At 34.6% G+C, this 25,776-nt stretch overlaps 1 protein-coding gene across 2 annotated transcripts in view; it reads left to right on the forward strand.

Annotated features, from left to right (window-relative positions):
• Positions 1–25,361, forward strand: part of COL4A5 (collagen, type IV, alpha 5) — a 164,169-nt gene extending 138,808 nt beyond the window's left edge. The window contains exons 43-53 of one of the 2 annotated variants that reach the window (XM_004685697.2): positions 2,096–2,104; positions 5,523–5,656; positions 8,297–8,369; positions 8,491–8,562; positions 9,375–9,503; positions 10,273–10,371; positions 12,475–12,687; positions 21,608–21,785; positions 23,810–23,924; positions 24,247–24,419; positions 25,268–25,361. In XM_004685697.2, the coding sequence (XP_004685754.1) occupies positions 2,096–2,104; positions 5,523–5,656; positions 8,297–8,369; positions 8,491–8,562; positions 9,375–9,503; positions 10,273–10,371; positions 12,475–12,687; positions 21,608–21,785; positions 23,810–23,924; positions 24,247–24,419; positions 25,268–25,349 (1,277 nt within the window). In that variant the 3' untranslated portion in view covers positions 25,350–25,361. The remainder of the gene's footprint in view (positions 1–2,095; positions 2,105–5,522; positions 5,657–8,296; positions 8,370–8,490; positions 8,563–9,374; positions 9,504–10,272; positions 10,372–12,474; positions 12,688–21,607; positions 21,786–23,809; positions 23,925–24,246; positions 24,420–25,267) is intronic. The other variant, XM_004685696.2, reaches the window with a different exon arrangement.
• Positions 25,362–25,776: the final 415 nt, after the last annotated feature.

Consider the following 25,776-nt stretch of genomic DNA (forward strand, 5'->3'; position numbering starts at 1 on the left):
ATCATGGGCCTCCTTGAAGGCTCAAGGGGTTAAAGTGTAGCACTATGAAGCTACCCACAGCCACTACAGCACAAATTCCATCCCATGCCAGGGAGGTTACCCACATGGCATGGCAGACCTCTCCTGTCCTGTTTGCTGCTCCCCTTACCCCAGTGTATTTCAGTAGATCTGCCTGTTCTGTTCCCCCACTCTGTCTGTGGTGAATCGTCTCACTCCCTATACCTCTGATCTGTACTCCAGGTCTTGTATACATAACTAAATAAATCTTTAAAAATATATACTAATTAATTCATCAGCTTATCTTTAGTTATTTCCACTTATGTACAGGACTAGTTATTTTTAAATTTAGTTTTACAGTTAATCATTGATAGGTTATTTAAGAAATATAGATTGAGAGTCTCATGTAGAAAATTGATTTGGCATATTACTCATTAAAACATTGCCTTTTAAAAATTAAAGTCTTAGAAGTTTTGCTATGATATAATGTCAAATTTTCCATAATACTTTACTCAAACTGAATTATCATATATCCAATGACATTTTTATAGGAGTTCTTGTATATCATACACATATAGAAAAACCTCTTTACTCAAAATGTGAATAAGGTAGAAATTCTAATTTATTTACCCGTGTGGCTGGACTCTGCTTGAAATGCTATTTTTTGTCACTTTTTTCTATGTGGTGTAGAAATCATGTGAACAAATAGAAGACAATTTTTAACCCTCTGAATTTTAAATTATCAGGTGTTTTAAAGGTTTTATTATTAGAACTAATGCTACTGTTTTATATTAATATGACATGCCATCATTTGTATTGTATAATGTACTTCTACTATAAATTCTTTAAGGGCAAAGTCTGGGTCTAACTAATCTTTGTGTTCTTTGTAACCCCCTGCACATTGCAGATAGCAGGTTGATATTTTAATAATTGAATTTGATCTTAAAAATACCTCTGTAGGGAAGTTAATGCAGACAACAGAAGGATTGAATTGCCCCAAATCTCATAGAGTTAAGTAGTAGAGCCAGAATAGATTCTAGGTCTTCTAATTCCTAGGTTCAGGGTAACTTACTTTTTCTGCCAACCTGTACTTATAAATCATAGCAAGACTTATAAGAAGAGGAAGTTGTATTTATAATAAATTAACATTAAACAAGAGGTTAATGACCTATTTATACATATTATTTTCTTATTTAATGATTTTTCTTTTAATATATGCATTGAATAATAATGAAGTAAATATTACATTTTCTGTGTTTTAGGGTGGGATAATGCATGCCATGATATTTTTAAGCACCCCCTTCACTGAGTCTTTATATCATTGAAAAATGTAGCTTTGTCAAGTTTAATGGTGAACAAATATGTGTTGGCCTTTTCTCTCTGAGTAATATATTTACAAGTTATAATGCACAGAAGAAAGCCTCTTGAGTTATGGAAAAATGTTAAAATGTGGCTTCATGGAATGATTTTGCAAAGAAAATAAACAAAAGTACAATTGATAATGACCACTGCATACACATATTTTAGTTTTTATATTTAGTCAACAATTTTTTAATCTAACAAGGCCTATAAAGTTAACCATACCTCCTCAGGCAATCTGAACATATCAAAAATTTTGCTCTTTATGGTTTTATGGAAGAATGGCAATGGACAACATAAATTTAGATATATATACAAAGCTATCTCTTTGTGAAATGAATGGAAACCTATCAGTGAAATGGTATTATCTTGGTACTAACTTGCCAAATATAATGTTTTGAGATGCTAATTTTTATAAAGACATTATTATAGCAGTATTAACTTGATGTTTTCAGTAGAGTTTTCATTTTTTTTTGTTTGTTTTTAGATGAATGAAAACTAGCAACTTATTTTCCAGTACAAACTCTTTTTTTAAAAACAGTTTGGCTCTCTATACTCCTTATGGTTCTCTTTACATACTGATTATACTATAGGAATAAGAATTGTTGACAACGAGGGTTATTGTTTAGTTTGTGCTATAATGTGAACTACTTCTAACTCATAATCTTATTTTGTACTGTGTGATGTCTGGTGCTGCTAACAACGATCTTTGGGCTTTGGTGAACTCTGATCTTCCCAGGTTTTCAAGGTTAGACTCTACATTGGTCAGTTCCTTTTTTTTTTTTTTAGTGCTTTGTATGTGTAATAAAAGAAATACACAGTCTTACTCTAATTCAGTAGTCACTGAAGAGTACTATTATCCTCAAATACTACGTGCCTTCTGGTATTTAACATGTTGGTGAAGGTGATGTGACTTGTTTATAATTAAGTTTGAAATGGCATTAGGTCTTTGTGGTTTCAATTATTGGTAATAGATAATCCATACATGAAGACATGCTGAATTTTAAATAGAAATACTCTTATTTTTGTCTTTAGAATGTCACTAAGATATTGTAAGTATGCATTTGACACATTTATAATTTTTGCATATGATTTTATGTTCTTGAATTTGTGTTTTCTGCAATTGCTCTGATCTGTGTTTTTATGCTTATTTTCGGTAATAGAAATAAGGTATCTATTTACTATAAAATAAAACTTGTATGTTTCTTTATGCCATCAGTGAATCATTAAAGGTATGGGACTCTATAACAGGAGGGCTGAATTAGTAACATGTAGATTTCCCAATATTTCCATTTAATTGCAAAAAGAACAATGCCTGTGCATACCTAGTTGTTTTGTTTTGTTTTTTAATGATTCCATGTTCTATTTTTCAGCCTGGGAAAGAGGATCATAAAAATTAGTTTTTTCATATCTTGATCTTACCTTGTTGCTAGGTTGATTTGGTTTGCTTTTTTCCTTTATAGACTGATCTGTTTCTTGATTTCTAGCCCAAATTACATATTCATGGATGAAACCAACAATGTTGCTTAGAAAACTTATGGTGGCATTTGAACTCAGCAGGATTTTTCTGTTTGTCTTGTTTATTTAAATGAAAGAACCCCAGACCTTTATGATTGTGAAGGAAATTTTTGGGTCTATCTGTTTGGTTACTAGGCTCAGGTGACTGTATGATATAAATTGTTTAGAGACAAAATGATTGTAGTACTGTTGTTGACCTGTTTCCTTTCCTCATGTGCCAGATAGTCTATGTATCTATATGAAGTCACATAGAAATAGCTGAAAGATTAAAAATGGGTCATATTCCAATAATATTTCGTGCCTCTAAGTTTTACTTAAAATGAATATGATAATGATTATAATATTTTTTTAAAACTCTTATGTGATTCCTTCTGTCAGATACTAGGTTAAGTAATTTAAACTTATTATCTTACTTATCAGGAGCAACCTGATAAAGTAGACACCATATTTACTTTCATTTTAAAGTCAAAATTGAGGCCAGTACGCTTAATAAACTTCAAATTCAAACAGCTAGTGATTGATGGAACTGGAATTTTAACCCAGCTCCTGAGTTTAGTGTTCTTAATCACTATGTCATGCTGCCTTATCAGCATGTAAACCACTGATTCTGAATCTTGGGAGTATTGGAAAGGGAACTAAAAATCCAAATTTTGTCAGCTTAAGAGACCTTTTGCCTATATGTAAATATAAACTCAGTTTTCTGCATCCATATGCTTATGATACTTCCTTCAAAGATAATTTCAATGTCATCTTCCTTTTTGCTCAAATTAATGAAAATTAACATTGCTAAATTTAAGTATAACTATTGGCTGTGCATTATGAGGGCTTCATAATTATTTTCTTAAGCAGACCTGTTTAGTCTCAGGCTCAGCCCCTGCTTAGCACTACGAGTCAATAGCAGCTATTTCCCACCTAGTTACAAAAGATGTGGCAAATGATCACATGTCCTGGGTTGCTTAATGGACCTGGTATCTTTATTTAATAAAGAAAGCTTAAAGTTTAATATAAGGGAAGGAGCTTAGCAAAATCCCATTTGAAATCATCTTATTTATTCACAAGATACATGCAGAATTCTTTTTATTCAAAATTATTTTAAATGCAAGGAGAATATGAAAACAATTTAAAAATAAATTCAAACATACTGTATTGAATTAATAACTTTCTGTACTTTAAAATATTCCCATTACTGGCCCTCCCTGGTGGCGCAGCGGGTTAAAGCACTGCACTGAGAAGCTAAAGCCACTTCCGCATGAGTTCAAATCCCGCCTGCCCCGGAGGAGACCACATGGCGTGGCAGACCTCTCCTGACCCGCCCGCTGCTCCCCTCAGCAGTGTACTTCGTCGATCTGCCTGTTCTGTCTCTGGTGAAGCCTCTCACCGCCCCTGAGCCTCTGGCCTGTACCCCAGTTCTGTATGTACAAATAAATAAATCTTAAAAAAAAAATATTCCCATTACTAAATATGTCATTAAATGAATTTAGTACTTAATTTTCTTAAAAAACTCTCTTAATAGTAAAAAAAACTGAATATAAGTACAGTTTGATTTTAATCACAATGAAACAATGCCTTGAATCTTCCATTACCCGTTAGCAGTTAGCAATGATACTTTATAGATATGTGTGTGTATATATGTATGCATATACATATATATGTACATATATACATATATGTATATATGTATATATATGTATATGCTTACATATATACACACACATATCATTCTTCATTTTGCACATTTTTTCATCTCAGTTGTAAAATCCCTGTGGACTTCCCACACCACTTCACCCATGTGCCATCACCATAGTCCTGTGTGCTTTTCCTACCCCAGTTTTAATCTTATTCCTCTCTCTACCCCTGTAGGATGTCTCTGGCTTATAGTTGTTTGTTGATTTTCATATTTACTTTATTAAATTGTTTTTTTTCCTGATCCCTCACACTCCTAATATGAGTGAAACCATCTGGTATTTTTCTTTTTCTTCCTGACTTATGATCCCTTCCAGCTCCATCCATGTTGCTGTAAATGGCATGAGTTTATCTTTTTTGATTGCAGAGTAATATTCCATTGTGTATATGTAGGAATTTTTATTTTAGTCACAATGAAACAATGACTTGAGTATTTTATTACCTGCTGGCAGTTAGCAGTGATTCTTATAGTACAGAACTTGTAGCTTTAGCTACATGACTTTTGTTAAAATGCAAATTCTTGGGCCTCTCCCTAATCTGCAGAATTCAAAACTCTGGGTGTGGGCCCAGGAATCTGTTTTTAACAAGACTTCCTGGGGTTTCTGAGGTATGCTCCAATTTGAGAAAAATGTCCTATAATATCTGTTTTATTTCACTTAAACAGGGATTACAGAAGCAATCTTTATTAAAATATTGAGGCCTTTCTTTAGATATGACTTTATTGGATTTAATGTGTGGTAATAAAGGGCAAACTAGCAAACTAAAAGGTTCTGCAAACCTGTCTTCATAGCAGATAGACTGGAATCCAATTCATATCAGATGATCAGTATTAGTCTATATATTTTAATGTAGTCCTGGTTTTATTCTGCAAACAATAGGATTTAGGTAACTGCTATTTAACAGCCTGAACTTTGTGCTACTCTAACGCTTTACTGAAATGTGGTCATTTGTTGTGCATTATTAAGGTCTACCAGGTCCAGAAGGTCCCCCGGGTCTCCCAGGAAATGGAGGTATTAAAGGAGAGAGAGGAAATCCAGGCCAACCTGGGGAACCTGGTTTGCCTGGTTTGAAAGGAGATCAAGGACCACCAGGACTCCCGGTAGGAAATGGGAGTAGATATTTGATGAGGAAGTGGTGTGGGTATTTTCATTCAAAATGAGGATTCTAAACTGGGTTATTTTAACTAGCATTCACTATTGAAAGCTCTATGCTTGCCTCACTAAAACTACAAAGACAGCAAGTTACCTATCCTCTTCAAACTAAGGAACTTTGCTACAGATATGTTAAGGTTTTCCTCATAAAATACTTTACCTGAAAAAAAAAAAAATACTTTACCTGGAGTCTTTGGTGTTTATGGTATCTAAATCTGAGAAAACTTCATTACAGTGAAAGCATATATAGCAGAGTATTGTATGTGAATAGTTCCACTCATAGGGAAGTAATTATGGTCATTGGGATGTTTTAGTGTCAAATTCCAGTTCCACTGCACACTTTTGCTTTGTGTCTAAGGAAAGAGATAGGTTCTTTGGGTTTCTGTCTCAATCTGTAAAAGAGAGTAACGACATAGCTTCCTGTCTACCATGTACTTTCCATCTTGATTTGAGTGACCTAGAAAGTCACATACCTTTTTATGGGTCTGGATCTTCAAAGCATCCTCCATTCATTCAGGAAAATTGTTAAATTTGGCAGCCAGTACTATCTATGCTTAGTCTTTTAACTGTGACAGCACCTTATAGTAGGAAAAAGCATCTAAAGAAGTAGCTCTTAAAGCTTTCCAATAACTAACCTTTCTCCTTTTGTCATTGCTATTCTTCTAGACACCTAGAATTTTAGTCCTCTCTTTGTTCATTCTCTATCCACTCCTGACCTCATTCATTTTCCATGTATTTCCATGTTACTCCACCTGAATCAAGACTACTGAGCAATACCAACATTCTATAAGTCTAGTGTTGTGAAGTTTTATTCATTTTCTTTTGTGCAGTTTCTCACATTTGCATGTTTCTTATTTTATTTTGGAGATATTATTAAACAGAAAAATTGCAAAATAGTGAAAAACCTCCCAGGTGTCATTTACTTAGATGATGAATTGTTCAAGTTTTGTCCCATTTGCTCTCTATATGCATGTTGTATGTGTAATTATATATGCAATTTTTCAGAAATACTGGTACTAAATTGCATCTATCATACCTTTTTACCACTAAATACTTAAATGCATACGAATCCCTAAGATTGAAGATATTCTTTTATATAACCATAGTACAGTTACCAACTTCAGGAAAATGAATATCAATAGGATACTTTTATTTCTACTTTACATATTCCAGTCGTGTCAGTGGGCCTTATGAATGTCCTTTATAACATTTTCCCCCTTCACTATAAAATCCAGACCAAAACATGCATTGTATATAACTGTCATATTTCTTTAGTCACCCCTAATATGAGTAGTTTTAAAGCTATTTTTTTCACGATCTTGACATTTTTGAAGAAATGTAGTGAATAGCCCTTTCCTATTTTACAAAAATAAAATGTTCCATCTTTTGTGTGTGTGTGTGTGTCTTCATAAGCATATTCAGGTTATGCATCCCCAACTGGAATACTGCAGTAGTGATACTGTGTTCATCACAGAGTAGCACATGTAGAGACACATGATGTTCACATTCTCCTCACTGGTGATTCTAATTTTGATCACCCAATCAAGTTGTGATTTGATTTCTCCACTGTGTAGTTATTATTTTACCTTGTAAACAATATGTAGAACTGTAGAATGTTCACATTAAGATCATGCAAAATACACTGCTCCTCATGAGAAGTTTTCCTTACATTTATGATTTCTTATATTTATGTAAGGAATCAACCAATCAATACTGAAATAGTGGCAAATGATTTTCCAGTGACAGCACTACTTCCACATATAAATAGTTGGCTCCATTGTAAGTAAAAGCCTCCCTTTCCCATTTACTATATATTAAATATTCTAAGTGTGAACTCATAAAATCTTATTTTTCCAGATTGTATTTTTTTTAATTTTTAATTCTTATTTTGATGTTCAAATTGTCTCATATTTCGGAACCCACTCAAGCAGTGTCCTGTCTTTGGAGATCCCTCTTTTTAGCATTTTCTTAGATTTTGGCATAATAAGATAACCCAAGATTGCACCTTTTTTTATTCCTACTCATGAGTGTTTCATTGTCCCACACTTGGATTAATGCTGCAGCCTCTCTCCTTAATGATCTTGCTGTTGTATATACTTTCTTTAGGTTCCACCCTAGAGTTATTTTTAACCCTTCTCATAGTTTTCCTGGCTTTCAAATCCAATGAGTTAACAGACCCTACTATATTTTTGATAAATCTTCAGACTGTCAATTCCATACATGGTACTTTTATAAAAACACTTTTCACTTCAGGATACACTAAAAAAATCATTGTTAATGACGATAAGTTTATAGCTATTGTTACTAACTACATGCCAGTCTGTTTATATGAATTATCTCATTTAATTTTCACAACAACCACACAAAATACTAGTGCTGTCCTCATATTGGGAGGAGAAAACTATGAATCTGTAAAGAGGTTAAATAGTCAACTCAATGTCACACAAGCTAATAAGATACACAATTGGAATTTGAATCCTGAAAGTTTTACTTTAGAGGTAGTACCATAAACTGATATACAGTACCATTTATGCCTTTCTTCCCTTCCCTCAATATTTTTTCTGACATTGATTATTTTATTTATCTAGGGTAATCCTGGTCGTCCAGGTCTCAATGGAATGAAAGGAGATCCTGGTCTCCCTGGTGTTCCAGGATTCCCAGGTATTTGAAGTGATATTTGAGTTTACATTAAACTCCTTTGGGATAAGTTAACCCCTATTATGATTTGACTCAGAAAAGGCTGTGTTGTTTTGCTATGCAATTGTATATATTGTCTTTGCAGGCATGAAAGGTCCCATTGGAATGCCTGGTTCAACTGGCCCTAAGGGAGACCCAGGATTTCCTGGCCCCCCAGGTAAGACTTATTCTTGGAGGTAGTTATACCCCATACTGCAACACTTCGAAAAATATGAAAGTTTGCATTGTCTTTTGGCCAAGCTGTCAGAGTTTCAGTTCCCAACAAAAAAATAAGTAGGACTATCCCTCTATTTGTCAATCTCTCATTTTCTTCTATTAATGTAATACTGATAGCAGACCTTTTTATTTAAGATAGGTACAGAACCAACAAAAATGTTTCATTGAGACATATATTGGCTTTCACACTAACTGTCTCATAACCTGTCAAACATATAAAAGGAAAAGTTATATGTGTATGTTTATATATTTATATATATATATAAAATCATAAGTAAATATATACATATATGAAAATTGTTGTTTTTGCTGCGACAGATGGTTCCTTTAAACTGTGAAATAGGGCATCTGTTAAATTCTTTTACTACTCTCTTGACAAATACAACAAATAAGTACTGCAAATGATGTTAGAATCAGAATGAACTCGTTAGAAAATAGAATTGTTTCCCAGTGTGACACCAGTGTTCACAAATTTGTAATGGATTAGACTTCCTAGTCACCAAATAATGCTTCGAGGCATAAAAATAGGTACAGGATGCCTACTCTTTCCATTGATCCTATTTTTTTTTTTTTTTCAGTTTTCTCTGTGATACAGTTTTTCCAAACTGATCTTTTGTTGGAAATGGCAAGATTCTAATAGATACAGCTTGTTTCTTTCATATCAATTATTATTTTGACTTTAGGTCACTTTGTCATATATATCTTCTGAACTTTCTGTTCCCTACCTTTAGATGTGTTTGTTGTACTTCTTAGGTCCCCCTGGATTACCAGGTCCTTCAGGACCAAGTATTATAATTAAAGGAGATCCTGGTCCACCAGGGATACCCGGTCAGCCTGGATTAAAAGGTCTACCAGGACTACCAGGGCCTCAAGGTTTCCCAGGTATCTTTATAGACCATTTGTTTTTACGTCTTTCTATTTGAGAACATTTTCTTTATTCTTCTTTCACTTATCAGAGTTTATCTCTGATGATAGAAATCTCAGTAACTAGTAGAATGCCAGGTCACCACAGGGCCCATTTCTCATTTTGTTTAAAATCTTCATTTCTCATGTCCTAATTTATTTTAGATCCAGTTTAATTTCTTCTATCTCCTCTGGCAATTTAAAATTGAACAGTTAAGTAATATTTAAAACTCTGTAATGAAATTAATATCTATTTAACATTTGATATTTTCTGTTTTATTCATCAGAAAGATAGAAGGCTGAATTGGTAGACCAATTTCCTGCCATGTGGCCTCATGATTTTAAAGTAGTATGGTTGGCCCTTTGATTATAAAAGAATGCTAAAAACTAACTTCAGTCTTTATCTCTTATTATCATATACCACTAGTTCCGTAAATAAAGTGTAAAAGCCTTACCTGATGGAATAGATAATGAAACTTGAGCCTTGCTCTAATATATTATTCTGATGGCAAAGAGAACGCAAGTACCATGTACATTCCCATGGGGCAAATGAATTGAGCAAAGTAAAGCCAAATCTTCGTTTGCTTCTTTTGTCCTAGACTTGAACTATTCCTACACTTACCTGGATTAAAGATAAAACCAGATGATTAATTCAGTGGCAGTTAAAAAAAACCTTAAATGTCTCCTAAATCCATTTAAATATAGAATTATTCTATCTACATTTAAAGTCCTATTGCTTTTCCTCTAGGTCCAGTTGGCCCTCCAGGAGATCCTGGACGTAATGGACTCCCTGGCTTTGATGGTGCAGGAGGGCGCAAAGGAGACCCAGGTCTCCCAGGACAGCCAGGTGAGACGAGTAAAATACTGCAACTGATAGTAGTCTTTACATTTTAGAGACTGCTGGGCATTTGGTTTCCAATTGGAGCTATGAGAGCCTCCTCTATTTATGTGTTTAGAGCACTGCAAAACCCAACTCTTTCTCAATTGACAATTTTCCAGGTACTCACTTTATTCACTTATTTTGAAAAATTTCAATTTGTTGATTTAAATCTTGACTATTTTGAAATTATTGTGAATCCATCCACATTTAAAAAAATTACAATGAAGTATAATTCCCCTTGAAAATTCAGAAAATATAATTGCAAACCTTAAGTGATCCCTATAGATCTTTCAGAGTCATAGTGTCATCTTATACTGAGATGACAAGTTGACATGTAGATTTTTTAGGTCACCCATCAATAGGTGCTCCTGATACTAATGAATCTAGTGTTTACTGTATTCCAATTTGTTTTCAGTCTTCTTCCAAGAAGAGTGAGTCAATTTTTAACAAATCCATCAAAGTAAGTTTACTAACAGAAGTAGATCACAAATTCAATAGATAGTTAATGTATTAGCAACTTTTGATAATATAAATATAACTCTAAATTATATAAAATATTTATATTGGGAAAAAGATCTCTCAGTGGTAATGAGACAGAGTAGTGATACATATGGCCTTCCTAGAATCAATACCCTGCCATTTCATTAACTTATATTTCTAGAGAATAAAGAAGTTAGTGTCATTCTCATCAAATATGGGCATTGCTGTGAAATTTTCCCAAAATCAAAGTCTATACACAGCATGGACAAAAGCCTATATAGGAAGATAATTTTTTTTAAAGATTTATTTATTTATAGATTTATTTATTTATATGTACAGAACTGGGATACAGGCCAGAGGTGCAGGGTGATGAGAGGATTCACCAAATACAGAGTGGGGAGCAAGACAGGCAGATCGAGGAAGTACACTTCTGAGGGGAGCAGCGTGCAGGTCAGGAGAGGTCTGCCACGCCACGTGGGTCACCTCCGGGGCAGGCAGGAATCAAACTCATGCGGAAGTGGCTTTAGCTTCTTAGTGCTGTGCTTTAACCTGCTGTGCCACCAGGGAGGGCCTAGGAAGATAATTTTTAATTGAGCACAAATCAAACACCTTATCCATCAGTGTCCTAATATTTAAATGCTGCAAATGAAAGAAACCAGGCATATCAGTTGTTTATAACAGCTTTTTAAACTTTAAAAAATTAATAAAGTTTAATAAAGTACATTTAATTTTTAAACATTTATGTATTTATTTATTCATTTATTCATTTATTTATTTGTGCATATAAGAACGGGTACAGGCCAAAGGTGCGGGGATGAGAGGATTCACCAGCGACAGAGTGGGGAAGAGAACAGGCAGATAGACTAAAATACACTGCTGAGGGGAGCAGTGGGCAGGTCAGGAAAATGTCTGCTGCACCATGTGTATCACCTCCCTGGCCAGGGATTGAGCATGTGCTGCAGTGGCTGCGGGTAGCTTGACAGTGCTGTGCTTTAACCTGTTGTGCCACCAGGAAGAACCCACATTTAAGTTTTTAAAGAAGACATTAAATGGAGAAAGGGAACCTAGATTGAAAATGGACATTTTGAAAGGTTTCTTTAGAGTGCCCTGCATGTTCCAGGAAAACAAAAGGTATGCCTAAGAATAATTCACCGAACAGATTCAAAGGAAACTGTTTTTCAGCACTGAAGCTAGCTGACTAATATCAACCATAACCTTCCTTTCTCATTAATGAACAAAACAGCAATTTGATATTTTGTCATGGTATTTGGACTCCTTTAGTGTAGCAAGAGACAAGAGAGTATATAGATTCCCCACATAAACATCACTCCTGCCCATGTAATAATGTCCCATTTACCCAGTATGTATTTAGTGCCTAATGTCATTGACCAATTCCGGAAGGGAAGAAGAAAAAGAATTTAAATCTCTTTAAGGGTAGGGACTACAGCTTATATCTCACAATGCCTGTATAAACACTATAAAAATAACTAAATTAAGAAATCAAAGGACATCATAATATTTTATCATTAGCTATAATAATGAATCAGAAATTACTTATTTTTTTTTCTACTGATTATTTCATGGAAACAGGTACCCGTGGTTTAGATGGTCCCCCTGGACCAGATGGATTGCAAGGTCCTCCAGGCCCCCCTGGAACCTCCTCTATTGCCCATGGGTTCCTCATCACGCGTCATAGCCAGACAACAGATGCACCACAGTGCCCACAGGGAACTGTCTGGATTTATGAAGGCTTTTCTCTTCTCTATGTACAAGGAAATAAAAGAGCTCATGGTCAAGATTTGGGTAAGATAATGAACAACTTATTTTTTATTATGCATTTTATTTTGATTTTGTTTGGAAAATCCTGTTGGGTCCTTAGCCAAATTGCATCCCTCTATTCTTTTAGGTCTTCTAATTTGAAGAACATGTCAAGAGCAGGCGAATGTATTCACAATGAGCTTTAAATGAAAAATATTTAATTTCAAACTAAAATCACTAATTAGCTAGTATGAAGTAACATTCTTGGCCTAAAGCAGGGCTTTAGAAAATTACCATATTTACTTTTGTTAGCTTAGTGATTAAGAAACATTCCCTGTACTCTCTATAGTATAGCAATCTTCTTTAGTGGGCGGTGTTTATAAGTCATGCAGATGGTTTCCTCTTCTCTGACACTGGTCTTCATCATGTTGAAAGTAAATTCTAAAGATAAACTTGGTTTCTAGATCAAAGAAAGTAAAATTATTACTTAACTATTCTAATTTATAGTTCCTAAAATAAGTGCCTGAGTTTTATAAAGTGTTATCAGAGAAATTTAAAGCTATATAAAGCACCATACTCCCATACAAAATCCACGTCATTTGTGTCACCATGTGTCTTCGCTATACTGAAGTAGGCTTTTTCGTTGATAGGAGGAGTCTGGACTTAATGGCACTCAACACCCCTTCCAACTCCCAAGATATGTTTGTTTGTTTGTTTGTTTGTTTGTTTGTTTGTTTGTTTGTTTGAAATATTGACTTTGGATTTTAAGGACCTCATTGTTTGACCTGGGGCTGCCTACTTTAGGGACTGTTCTCTCTGCCTCCATAAGAAGATAGCTTGAGCTCTACAACTCTGAGCTCTCTATGGCAAGAGGTCTTCTGAGGTCTTTTTATTTTTATTTTTTTTAAGATTTATTTATTTGTTCATACAGAACTGGGGTACAGGCCAGAGGCTCAGGGGTGGCGAGAGGTTTCACCAGAGACAGAGTGGGGAGCAGAACAGGCAGATCGACGAAGTACACTGCTGAGGGGAGCAGCGGGCGGGTCAGGAGAGGTCTGCTGTGCCATGTGGTCACCTCCGGGGCAGATGGGAATCTAACTCATGCGAAAGTGGCTTTAGCTTCTCAGTGCAGTACTTTAATGCTGCACCACCAGGGAGGGCCCTGAGGTCTTTTTAACTGAGTCATCCTATAAAAACAATTCTGCAGCAGAGAGTCTTCTGCTCTGTTTGTTTTGTTCTCAAGACATATGAGTGTACCTGCCATACAGTCATGGCCCAGCAGAGTAAGTGCATCCATTTACATAGGAATCAATAATCAGGTTATTTTTTAAGAAGCAAAATAAAAATAAGAATTTTCCCAGTAGTTTTTCTCTCTTGTTTACTCTTATTTTCTTTCCTCTGCTACCTTTCCTTCCCCCTTTTGCTTTCTTTGTGTTACATGTTTTTTTTCCTTAATTTTACCACTAATAGATCTTCATTTATGAAAATCTAAAAACATTTAGATAAGTTTTTCTTTCTCCTAAAAAATTCTACTTTTATTAGAAGTTTTTGATCACTATGGAATTCCGATATGTAAAGAGTAAATGGAATCTGCTATCTAGTATGTTACTAGAACTTTTCAAAATCAATGTATTTGATCAAACACGGAAGCCATAATATACAATCATAGAGGTGAGGCAATAGCTTATTGTGGTTTTGATTTGTATTTTCTTTACAGTAAGTGATGCTAAACAATTTTCATATAGGCAATCTGTCTTCTTTTCCAAAAAATGTCCAATCAGATTTTTTACACACTTATTGATTGTGTTTTTTGTTATTGGATTGTGTAAGAACTTCGCATATTTTGAAAATTAGTCCCATGTCAGATGTGTGATGTGCAATTTTTTTTCCCATTCTGTATGTTGGCATTTTGTTTTGTGATAGTTACTCTTGAGGTACATACACAAGCTGCTTAGTTTGACATAGCCCATTGTCTATTTTTCTCTGGTTTCCCTTGTCATTGGAGTTAAGTCCCTGAATATATCTTTGTGGTAGGTGCCCTATTTCTTTGAAATATTTTATCATTTTAGTTCTTATAACATGATGTTGAATTCATTTTGAGTTATTTTTTGTTTTGAAGTTAAATATTAGTCCATTTCTGTTTTTTTAAAAGTGACTATCCATGTTTCCTAACATCATTTGTTAAAGAGGATTTCTTTTCTCTATTGTATGGCTGTTGATTCTTTGTCAAAGATTAGTTGTTTAGAGCTCTCCTGCCCACCCATAACTATTCAAGTTCCTCTCTTTTTCTTTCTCCTTTTCCTAATAAACCTATCCCTTTGAAATGTTTAAAAAGAGAGAAAGAAGCTGTCTGAATTTGTGAAGGTTTATCTCTGGGATTTCTAGTCTATTTCATTGGTCTGAGTTTCTGTTTTTGTCCTCAAACCGTAATGTTTTCATTACTGTTGTATAATATTGTTTGAAATTAAGAAGTGTCATCCTTCCATTTTCATTTTCTCCTAGGATTGCTTTAGTTATTTAGGGGCTTTTTTGATTCCATATAAATTGTGTAATTGTTACATTTCCTTTAAGTTATTGGGATTTTGATAGGTATTGCATTCAATCTGTCATTTACTTTAGGTAATATGGCCATTTTAATATTTATTCTTCCAATCTATTAGCATGGGATATCTTTAAATTTCTTTGCCTTTTATTTATTTTAATAGTGTTATTATTTTCAATATAAAGGCCCTTCTCCTTCGTTAAGTTTACACCCAGATATTTCATTCTTTTCAGTGTGTTTATAAGTGCAATTGTTTTTCTTATTACTCTTAGTTTTTTTTTCATTATTTGCACAGAAATATAAATTGTTTTTCTGTGTTTGTTTTGTACCTGCCACTTTACTGTATATGTTTATTATTTGTAGTACTTTTAATAGAGTCTTTTTGGTTCTCTATGTATTATTATTTCAACTACATATAGTGATTTATTTATATCTTTTCAATTTGGGTTCTTTTTATGTCTTTTTCTTGCCTAATGCTCCAGCTAGGTACCAATGCTATTTTGAACAACAGTGAGAAGCATGGACTTCCTTGTCTTGTTCCTGATTAGTGGAACAACTTTCAGCTTTTCACCATCGAGTATGACATTTACTGTGAATTTCTCATTTTGGGTTTTTGTAATGTTTAGATAAGATAAATTTATTTCCACTTTTTAAGTATTTTCATTATAAATGGATGTTGAATGTTGTTGAATGCTTTTTTTGGCAGCTACTGAAATGATCATATAATTTTATCTTCTTTTTATTGATCTGGACATTGATTTATTTACATATGCAGAACTGCTGTTATTCCTAGGATAAAACCTACATCATAATGGTGGATGATTCTCTTAATATATTGTTGTATTCTGTTTACTAGGATATTGTTGACAATTGTTGCATCTCCGTTTGTCAGAGAGGCCTATAGTTCTCTTTTTTGTACTGTCCTTGTTCAGCTTTGGGATTAGGGTAATGCTGACCTCAGAAATTGTTCGGGAGCTTTTCTATCCTCTTTGAATTTTTTCCTTGAAGAGTCTAAGTAGGATAGGCATTAGGTCCTATTTAAACGTTTGTTTGAATTCACTGGAGAAACCATCTATTCCTGGCTTTTGTTCTTGGGGAAGCTTTATTCTTTCAATTTTCGCACTTGTGATTAGAATGTTTAAGCTGTTATTTTATCCTGATTCAGTTTTAGAAGATTGTATCAATCTAAAAAAAAATGTCCATTTTTTTCTAGGCTGTACAGTTTGTTTTTATCAGAGATGTTTATTATGTTTTTATGATTCTGTCTATTTCTGCAGTATCTGGTATTAGTTTCCCTCTTTCATTTCTGATTCTATTTGTTTAGGTTTTCTTTCTTTTTTTTCTTCATAATACTAGCTCAGGGTTTGTTGATTTTATTTTATTTGTTTCAAAAGCTAGCTCTTGCGGCCCTTCCTGGTGGCGCAGCAGGTTAAAGCACAGCACAAAGAAGCTTAAGCCACTTCTGCATGAGTTCTATCCCCGCCTGCCCTGGAGGAGATCCACATGGCGAGGCAGACCTCTCCTGACCCGCCTGCTGCTCCCCTCAGCAGTGTGCTTCGTTGATCTGCCTGTTCTGTGCCCCACTCTGTCTCTGATGAATCCTCTCACCCTCCGCATCTCTGGCCTGTACCCCAGTTCTGTATGAATAAATAAATAAATCTTTTTTAAAAAAGCTAGCTCTTGGCTTCACTGATCTTCTTTATTGCCTTTTGTTTTTTCTTTATTTCAGCCCTAGTTTTTGTTATTTCTTATTTCTCTCCTGATTTTTAGATACATTATTTTTCTTTTTCTAGTTTCTTTAGCTGTAGAGTTAGATTGTTTATTCTGAGATTCTTTCCATGGTTAATTTCTAACTTTATACCACTATTATCTGATAAGATGATTGATCTAATGTCTATTTTCAAAGACATGTTTTCTGTCACAGTATGTGATCTGTTTCTTTTGGAGTGGAAAGCTCTATAAATTTCCATTAAATCTGTCTGGTCCAGCATTTTGTGTATGTCTTTATTTCTTTATTTTCTTTCCTTTTTTCTGTTTGGATGATCTATCCATTCATGTCACTAATGTCATGAAGTCTCCAAAGATAGCTATATTTTTGTTGATATGTTGTTTTAGGTCCATTGATATTTACTGTTATCTAACAAATATCCTGTCCCTATGTTTGGTGCATAAATTAATAATAGCTATATCTCTTGTTGGCATCTTCCCTTGATTATTTTATAGTATTCATTTTGTACCTGATTACCTATCTTACCTGAAAGTCTCCAGTTTATGTGATATAACAATTCCTCTTTTCCTATAGATTATTGACATGTACAATCTTGGTCCAACCTTTTAACTTTAACTTGTTTTTTCAATTTTAAATGGATTTCTTATACAGAAAGTATAGATGGATGAAACTTTTGAACACACTTTGTCAGTCTATGCCTTTTCATTGGTGAGTTTAGAACATTCATGTTCAGAGTGATTATTAATATACACTGATTATTATGTCATTTGGTTATGAGTTTTGACTGTTATATTTTTCTGTTGTTTCTCTCTGCTTTCCATAGTGATTCTACCTCTTTGTTTCTTCACCTGTGAGCCTCTATTCTGTATTTTTGGTTAGTGGTTATCATGGTGGTTTTGCTTAATTATTACTGTGTATAGATAAGTCACTTGTGAGCCTAGTGTCTACTTTTTAACATTTAACTAGACATATATGTTCTGTCCATTTCTTTCTCTCCTTTAGTTTTTTTGTTGTTTACTATAAATAATATTATTTTCATGTTTCTGACTTTATTCCTGCTGCCATTTTGCTTAGGGTTTTATATTTTGTTTTTTTAAAGTAAATAATATTTTTAAGATTTATTTATTTATGCATACAGAACTGGGGTAAAGGCCAGAGATGCAGGTGTGGTGAGGAGATTCACCAAAGACAGAGTGGGGTCAGGACAGGCAGATCAACAAAGTACACTACTGAGGGGAGCAGCAGGCAAGACAGGAGAAGTCTGCTGCACCACATGGGCCACCTCCAGAGCCAGCGATTGAACCGACAATGAAGTGGCTGTGGCTAGCTTGCAGTGCTGGGCCCTAACTTGTTTTGCCACCAGGGAGGGACCTTTTCTTTTCTTGTAGAAGAACTCCTTTTAATATTTCCTGTATGGCAGGTCTGGTAGTGATAAAATCCATTAGCTTTTGTTTGTTTGGGAAAGCCCTTATTTTTCGCTTTCATATTTGAAGGATAATTTTTCAGGAGAGAGTCTTTTTGGCTGGCAATTTTTATATTATATGATGGTGAATACTTCATTCCACTCTCTTCTTGCCTGGAGACTAGCTGGGGTGAAATCTGAGGAAAACCTCAGATTTCCTCAGAGGCACCTGAGGAACATCCTCAGAGGTACCTTAAGTTATCTTCTTAGTTTCTTATACAATGTTTTCTTTATTTTTGATTTTTGATAATTTGACAATGCTGTGCTTTGGTGTAGCTCATCTTGCATATAGACATTCTTGTGTTCTCTTTGCTGCCTACATGCACATACTTATTTCTTAGTTTTGGTAAATTGTCAGCTACTGTTTCTTTGAATAGGTTCTCTGTTCACTTATCTCTCTACCTTCTGGTATAACTATTATCATTTATGTTTTATCTTCTAATTGATTATTTATCATTGAGTTTCCTCATATTTTATTTTTTTCTTTCTAATTGGCTTATTTGTATATTTGAATGTCCTATTCATGAAATTGTTTCTTCTGCCAGTTCAATTCTATTTAAAGCACCTTCTATATTTGTCTTCATTTCATTCAGTCTTTTTTGTGTTCTTTTAACATTTTCAATCTCTTTGATAAAAAACTCTTTGTTCCTGCATCTATTTCTACAGTTTTGCAACTGCCTATCTGTTTTTGAGTCACCTTGCTAGCTCATTTAAGTATTTTTAAGTTAATTTTTAAATTTTTCCAAATTATTGCAATAAGCAAGAGAAAAACAAAGTTCTGTTTTTACTGAAAGGGGAACTGAAAAATTACAACAGCAAGGAAACAAACAAATAAACAAAAAACAAGTATAACATGACAGTGGTTATAACAATTATGACCCTTTAAGTCTTTCATTAAAGTTCAGCTTAATAGGAGTATGAACTGGTGCTATCCCATTGTACCAATTTTTAACTCTATTTGCAACACTTTGTAACATTATTTAATGGTCTTCTAAACCTAGAAGTGCATATTCTGTGACCCAGAAATTTTACCTCAAGACACATTTCCAATGAAAATGTTAACCAAAATATGCACACAAGACCATTCACAACAGCATACTAAAGATAACCCTGAAGCAGGCAATCTCAAAAAAATCGTCAACATAAATGAAAAATAATAAACTATGATGTATTGATTCAATCTAATATTATTCAGCAAAAAGTATTGTTTTAATGTCCTTTTCTTATAGGGCCTCTGTTTCCTTTGTATATGTCCCAGAACTTCTGTTCTTCTCATTTTGTTTTTTCATCTTGTGTTCAGATGTTTCTTGTTTCCTAGGCATTTTATTGCCTTATTATTCTGTGTGTGTATGTGGCTGGAATGCTGTAGGTATTTTTTTGTTTCTCTTCTTAGTTTACATTGTTTTGAGGTAAAGACAGAAGGGGAGTCTGGGGCTTAAATACTCAAATTCAGTTTTATTGAGAAGTAAGTTTGGTCCCTCTCCTGTCTCTCCACAACCAGTTCTGTTTGGTGCTTGAGTTATCCTAATTTTACACCCCATCTCCCAGTTATTCCTTTCAGCCTGAAACTGTGATCTATGATGTTTGAATCTTTTGGTAAGGGAGACTAATTCTCATCCACAAGGGTTATGTCCAGGGCTTAGTTGGTCCTGGCAGGCAGGCACCCTACCTGAGTAGGGTGTGTGACCTGATGCCCACTCTGGCCATAGGCAGTGACTGCCATAGCAACCCCACCTCTGTCATTCTACCTCCAAAGGACTGGAGCTACAAGCTCTGCATTCCCACTTGCTATTTTCCAAGGGATTGGTGAGTTCTTTCTCACCAAGCATTTTCTCTGCCACTGGGCATTCAGTGGAGCTGGCCTGTCTGCTTGGCAACTCTCTTATTTCTTCTGTGAAGGGTGCGTAACACTTTCCTTGCCTACACTGTATAATTCTCAGTGTTTCAGGTCAATCCCTGAGCCCACATGTGACTGCATTCCTTATCTGAAAAGTTCCTCCAGGCAAACTCATGGTGCCCTGGAGTGCCCAGTCATGACATGGATAGCCAACCCCCAGCTGGTTTTGCCAACTAGAGTATCAGCACTCCTTTCCACACTCCCCTTCACTTCTTTCCACTCTTTCCCCACTGTACACTACTAACCTTAGTTCAGGTCCTCTTTGGGAAAGTCCTGGAATCTGTTATGGAACTTCTAAGTCTTCCTTTCAGCAAATACATTTTTTTAGCTGTTTGTTGGGAAGAAGGTGTTCTCAACCTCCCCATTCTACCATGATGTGGGTGGATCAAGTTTGTGATTTTGAATATATTTACTAGTTTGCAAATCATTACATTGGATACGTTTAAAAGTATGTCATAAAACTTAGTTTCTAAATATCAGTATTCACAAACCACTAGAAATGACAGTTGACGATACTGAAATGTGGTTGTAGTGTCCCAGACCCCAGTACTAATTAGAATATAGACAATTGGGTTTATAGCAAAGAGATAATAGCCAATATCTGAATAACTGGGACAGTCTCAGTTTTAACTTTTGATGAAAAATCTAAGATGTCAACTTTAAAATGTGATGTTGTATAAAATTTTTCATTGTTATTTTCTGAGTAAATGAGAAAAGAAATGTCTGAGTACTGGTAGAGGTAACCTCTATTGCCATTACGAGTGCTGAAGTTCAAGACTTTGGTTTCATTTCTTTTTATCACTTTTTTCTTTTGTCTCATTTTTTTTTCTTTTTATTATTCACCTCCAAATCTGTTCATGGTTGCTATGCATATTGAGTAGCATTACACTTGTCCCTAGGCTAAAAGAGATAGCAAACCCATATAAGACATATACTGTGGGTCTTAGAGTAAGAGAGCAAAGTGGAGGGGATATACTGATACAATACTATAGGACAAACTTGTTCACTGTAAATTACTCGGTATACTATATAAGCCATCATTGCTTATAAGATACATCACTAACTCAGAAACAGAATTTATTGTGATATACTGAAATATCACAATAAATATGTCAGTAATTTAGAAGATATATCAGATTTGAGAAATTCATTTAAAATATGAGTAAATGTATATATTTTAATTGAGTGACTTATTATGTATATATTTTAATTGAGTACTTATTATCTAAGAAATGTTAGTAAGTTTCTCTTTGAAAAATTGTTACTGTTTTAGAAGAAACTAAAACATCACCATGATGCAGTTCCTTCATCCTTTTCCTCCCTAATTTTTCCCAGGAACAGCCGGAAGCTGCCTTCGTCGCTTCAGTACTATGCCTTTCATGTTCTGCAACATCAATAATGTTTGCAACTTTGCCTCAAGAAATGACTATTCTTACTGGCTCTCCACCCCAGAGCCCATGCCAATGAGCATGGAACCGCTGAAGGGCCAGAGTATCCAGCCATTCATTAGTCGGTGAGACACTGGTATATCTTTTACTTTTACCAAGCCCCATTTAATTTAGTTGCTTAAAAATGAGTCCAAAGCTAATAATTATCATATCCCTTCCAGATTAGCTAGCACAGAGTTGCACTTAATAATACTGGATTCAGTATTTACTTTGGTTCATATTTATTGAGGATCTGCTTTTGACCAGGGCCCATGATAAACATAGTGTGATATATAAAGAACTCTTTATGTTGTAATTAGTCAAATTACATAAATTAATCTCATGTATGTCAGTTTTCGCTACACGCTACAATAAATGTGATAAAAATACTGGGAAAGCATAGGGAAAGGGACATTTAATTCCAACTGGCAAAGTCAGGAATGACTGACTATTTGGAAGAAATGTGTTTTTACTGGAAGGATGGTAAGAACTTGTGACCCAGGTAGTTTATAAGAAGGAAAAGTATAGTAGGCAGAAAACATGAAAATTGATAGTAGAATAATGTGTCAATAATGCTGCTTGTAAAGGTTGTATAGGAAGAAATGATTAGAAAGTTAGTTTGTACCCAAATGGTAGAAAGCTTTCAGTGCTAGATTTTAGTTTGGAATTTATTTAGTGTATGATAGGGAGCTCTGAAATGTTCTTGAGCTTCATTCCAGGGAATATTACAGAATCATTTGATATCTAGCATGGATTATAGAAGGGTAGCCCTCAGTTAGAGAGATGGTTATAGCAGGTTGTGAGGGAAAGGAACTAAAATCTTTGAATTTCAGATCTGGTAGGGTCAATAGAGGTTATTTCTACCAGTGATGAGGCCTTTCTTTTCTCCTCCACTAACAAAATAACAATGAAAAATGATGTGTGCTCACATTTTTAAGTTGACATCTAGTTGATCAACTAGATGAAGGTATTGCTAAATTTTGGAAGGAGTGGATTAGATCTTCTAGTGGGCAACTTGTATCAATTCGATATTAATTAGTAAGAATAGATAGAATGTGTAGTTAATCAACTATGGGAAGGAGTGAATGATAGCTGAGAGTGTGGGGCCTGAGTAAATAAGGGTGGGATGATACCATTAATACAGATTTTCTAGTGTTTCACCACTTTAGAATCCTAGTTTAACTCAAATTCCTAAGTATATAAGATACTTTCATTTTCATTCTAGTTATGACCTAGCTGATGTAAGATTCCAGTAACCATAAATGACGGTCAGAAAGTCTAGTTTCCTTGATATTAAACATGAAGCTTAATCCTAGTTCAGCCTCTCTCAGTCGCACATTTATAGTACTCTTTCTAATAAATTTAACCAAAAATTTTGGAATTTATTTCTCATGAATTTTGTCCCAACTATTGGGAGTAAAAGGTCCCTTACAGGTATTCCCTGTTTTGTAGATAAACTTTGTCAAATTAGTGCAATCATAATTCAAAAGGCCCCCTCATGTTCTTTATTTAAATTTTTGGTAGACAACTATGCTTACTCTGTTGCTGTTTTACTTGATTTTATAGATTTAAGCCATAACCCCAAGTGCCTGGATAACAAATCAGCATTCTCAGTATGTTACACTTCTCTAGATATGTCCAAATGTCCTTTGGACACAATGGTGAAGATTAGAAGTGGTCTGTTTTTTGTATTTTCCAGTTTAGCAGACAGTTTCCTTAACACAATTGCAGCATTTCTAAATCTCTGCCTTCCAGGTGGGCACTTTGACAGCAAGTCGTATGTACAATACACTAAGCCAAACTCATACAGTAATTATGGCATTGACTAGCAAGTATGGATACAAATTTAGGGCAGAATGGAAAATGGAAATGCTATTGCAGTGGTTCTATAGTTCTTTGAAAAAGCTTATGGTTTTAGTTTATAACTTTATTATGTATACTGGGAGATAGGACTTATGCAGAAGAAATTCTGAAAATGTATTATTCTCCTTTTCTGAACATTGAAGACATCTTAATTGGCCTTTGTACTAGGAAGACTTCTAAAGAAGAGGGACTGCTATTTCTCACAGACTCACTCTGTAGATTGTTTTCCCTTATTTTTCCCTACCAGATGTGCAGTATGTGAAGCTCCAGCTGTAGTGATTGCAGTTCACAGTCAGACTATACAGATTCCCCATTGTCCTCAAGGATGGGATTCTCTCTGGATTGGTTATTCCTTCATGATGGTAAGAAGCTCCTTTGTTGTCATAGCTGTATATTGTATCAATATTTCTTCCAATATGAGAAATCCCTGACATTTGTGGAGCTTGAACCTCAGATAGCATCTGACCAAACACTGTGTTCTTCCTTACATATTTTTCTGGAATGTATTTTCATAGTCTGCCAGTTACTTTTGTTAGGTATCCTTAGTGTGAATACCCATCTGTTCTCTTATCTCTGGCCCCTTTGTTCCTTTTCTAAGTTTGAATTTCTAGCCATGCACAGGTCTTTGGGTATAAGTGTTATGATACATGAGTATTGTGGTACATTTTACCTTGTCTTTTCTAGCACACAAGTGCAGGGGCAGAGGGCTCAGGTCAAGCCCTGGCCTCTCCTGGTTCCTGCTTGGAAGAGTTTCGTTCATCTCCCTTCATTGAATGCCATGGACGGGGTACCTGCAACTACTATGCCAACTCCTACAGCTTTTGGCTGGCAACTGTAGATATGTCAGACATGTTCAGGTGAGGTATTTATGGCTTTAGTTTAGTTTAGGTTCTTAGCTTCTTTCAGAGATGGTAGGGAAAAGAGAGGCAGTTCATCAGTGATTTATAATTAACACGTGTTAGGAATTTAGTGGACTGTTTCCTTGATTCTTGCTTGGTCTCCTCATGTAACTGACTCAGAACAGAAAAACTTGGCTAATATAAGGCACATGTGATTTCAGATGGCTTCTAGTAATCATTCAATAGCAAACACAGCAAGGAAAGATTATGTGACCTGTTCATTACCAAGTGAGCAGCTGTTCATCTATATTGGTGCTACCCCAGGCACTGAAGCTATAATCTGTGTTCCCTCCCCAAGGCCAGTAGTTGTCTTTCCCAGGAAGTTTTCAAGACTCTTATCTAAGTGTTTGAATGAGTAAGGCCAATAATACATGTACCTTAGGATATATCAATCTACTCATTTTTTTTTCTGTTTAAATTTTTGTATGTTGTTTCTTTTGTGTTATCATTACTTGATATTATGATATTATTCTTAGGTATTATCTAGCCAGCACATATGTATTATTATTTATTCATTGGTTTCTCAAATTCTCCTCATTCTAGGACCTTTAGAAAATGTGTAATAGAAAGAAAGGAAGGAAACATAGATAGTCAGGTGGGGAGGAAAGTCACAAAAATACCTATAAGCACTAATGGTTCTTAGTCCATACCAGTTACTACACTAGATTATATTGCTCAAAATTTATCCATTATGTCGTCAGAAGTACTTAAACACATAAAGAATGATTGAGTATGAATATAAACTAACAATAGATTTGAAATACCAAAAAGAAGCTAATGTTGTTGTCTTATTTCTTATTTTCCAGCAAACCTCACTCAGAAACATTGAAAGCAGGAGACTTGAGGACACGTGTTAGCCGATGCCAAGTGTGCATGAAGAGAACATAACATTTTAAAAAGTCTTTGTGTGATTTTTAACTGTGATATATATATATATATATATATATATATATATATATATATAATATGCCTTATTACACATGTAAGGCATATGTATGTCATATATTTTATATATATATATATATATATATATATATATATATATATATATATATATAAAGTTCCCAGGATGCAATGTCTCACTATACCCAACTACCACTGCTGCCACCAATGGTGCTACTCTATATGACCAAGAGAACATGCTGTCTAGTAACCACAACAATTCAGATGTACCTCAGTAATGTGCCAGAGCAAGTCTCTATTATTTTTCTACAAAAGAAATAAGGAAATGAATTTACTTTTTGGGTCCAGAATGACTTTCTCCAAGGATTATGAGATGAAGATTATATATTTTGCTGGGTAACTAAAACGGCAT

The sequence above is a fragment of the Condylura cristata genome, unplaced genomic scaffold (assembly GCF_000260355.1).
Source record: "Condylura cristata isolate star-nosed mole 26May11 unplaced genomic scaffold, ConCri1.0 scaffold00019, whole genome shotgun sequence".
Taxonomy (NCBI): Eukaryota; Metazoa; Chordata; class Mammalia; order Eulipotyphla; family Talpidae; genus Condylura; species Condylura cristata.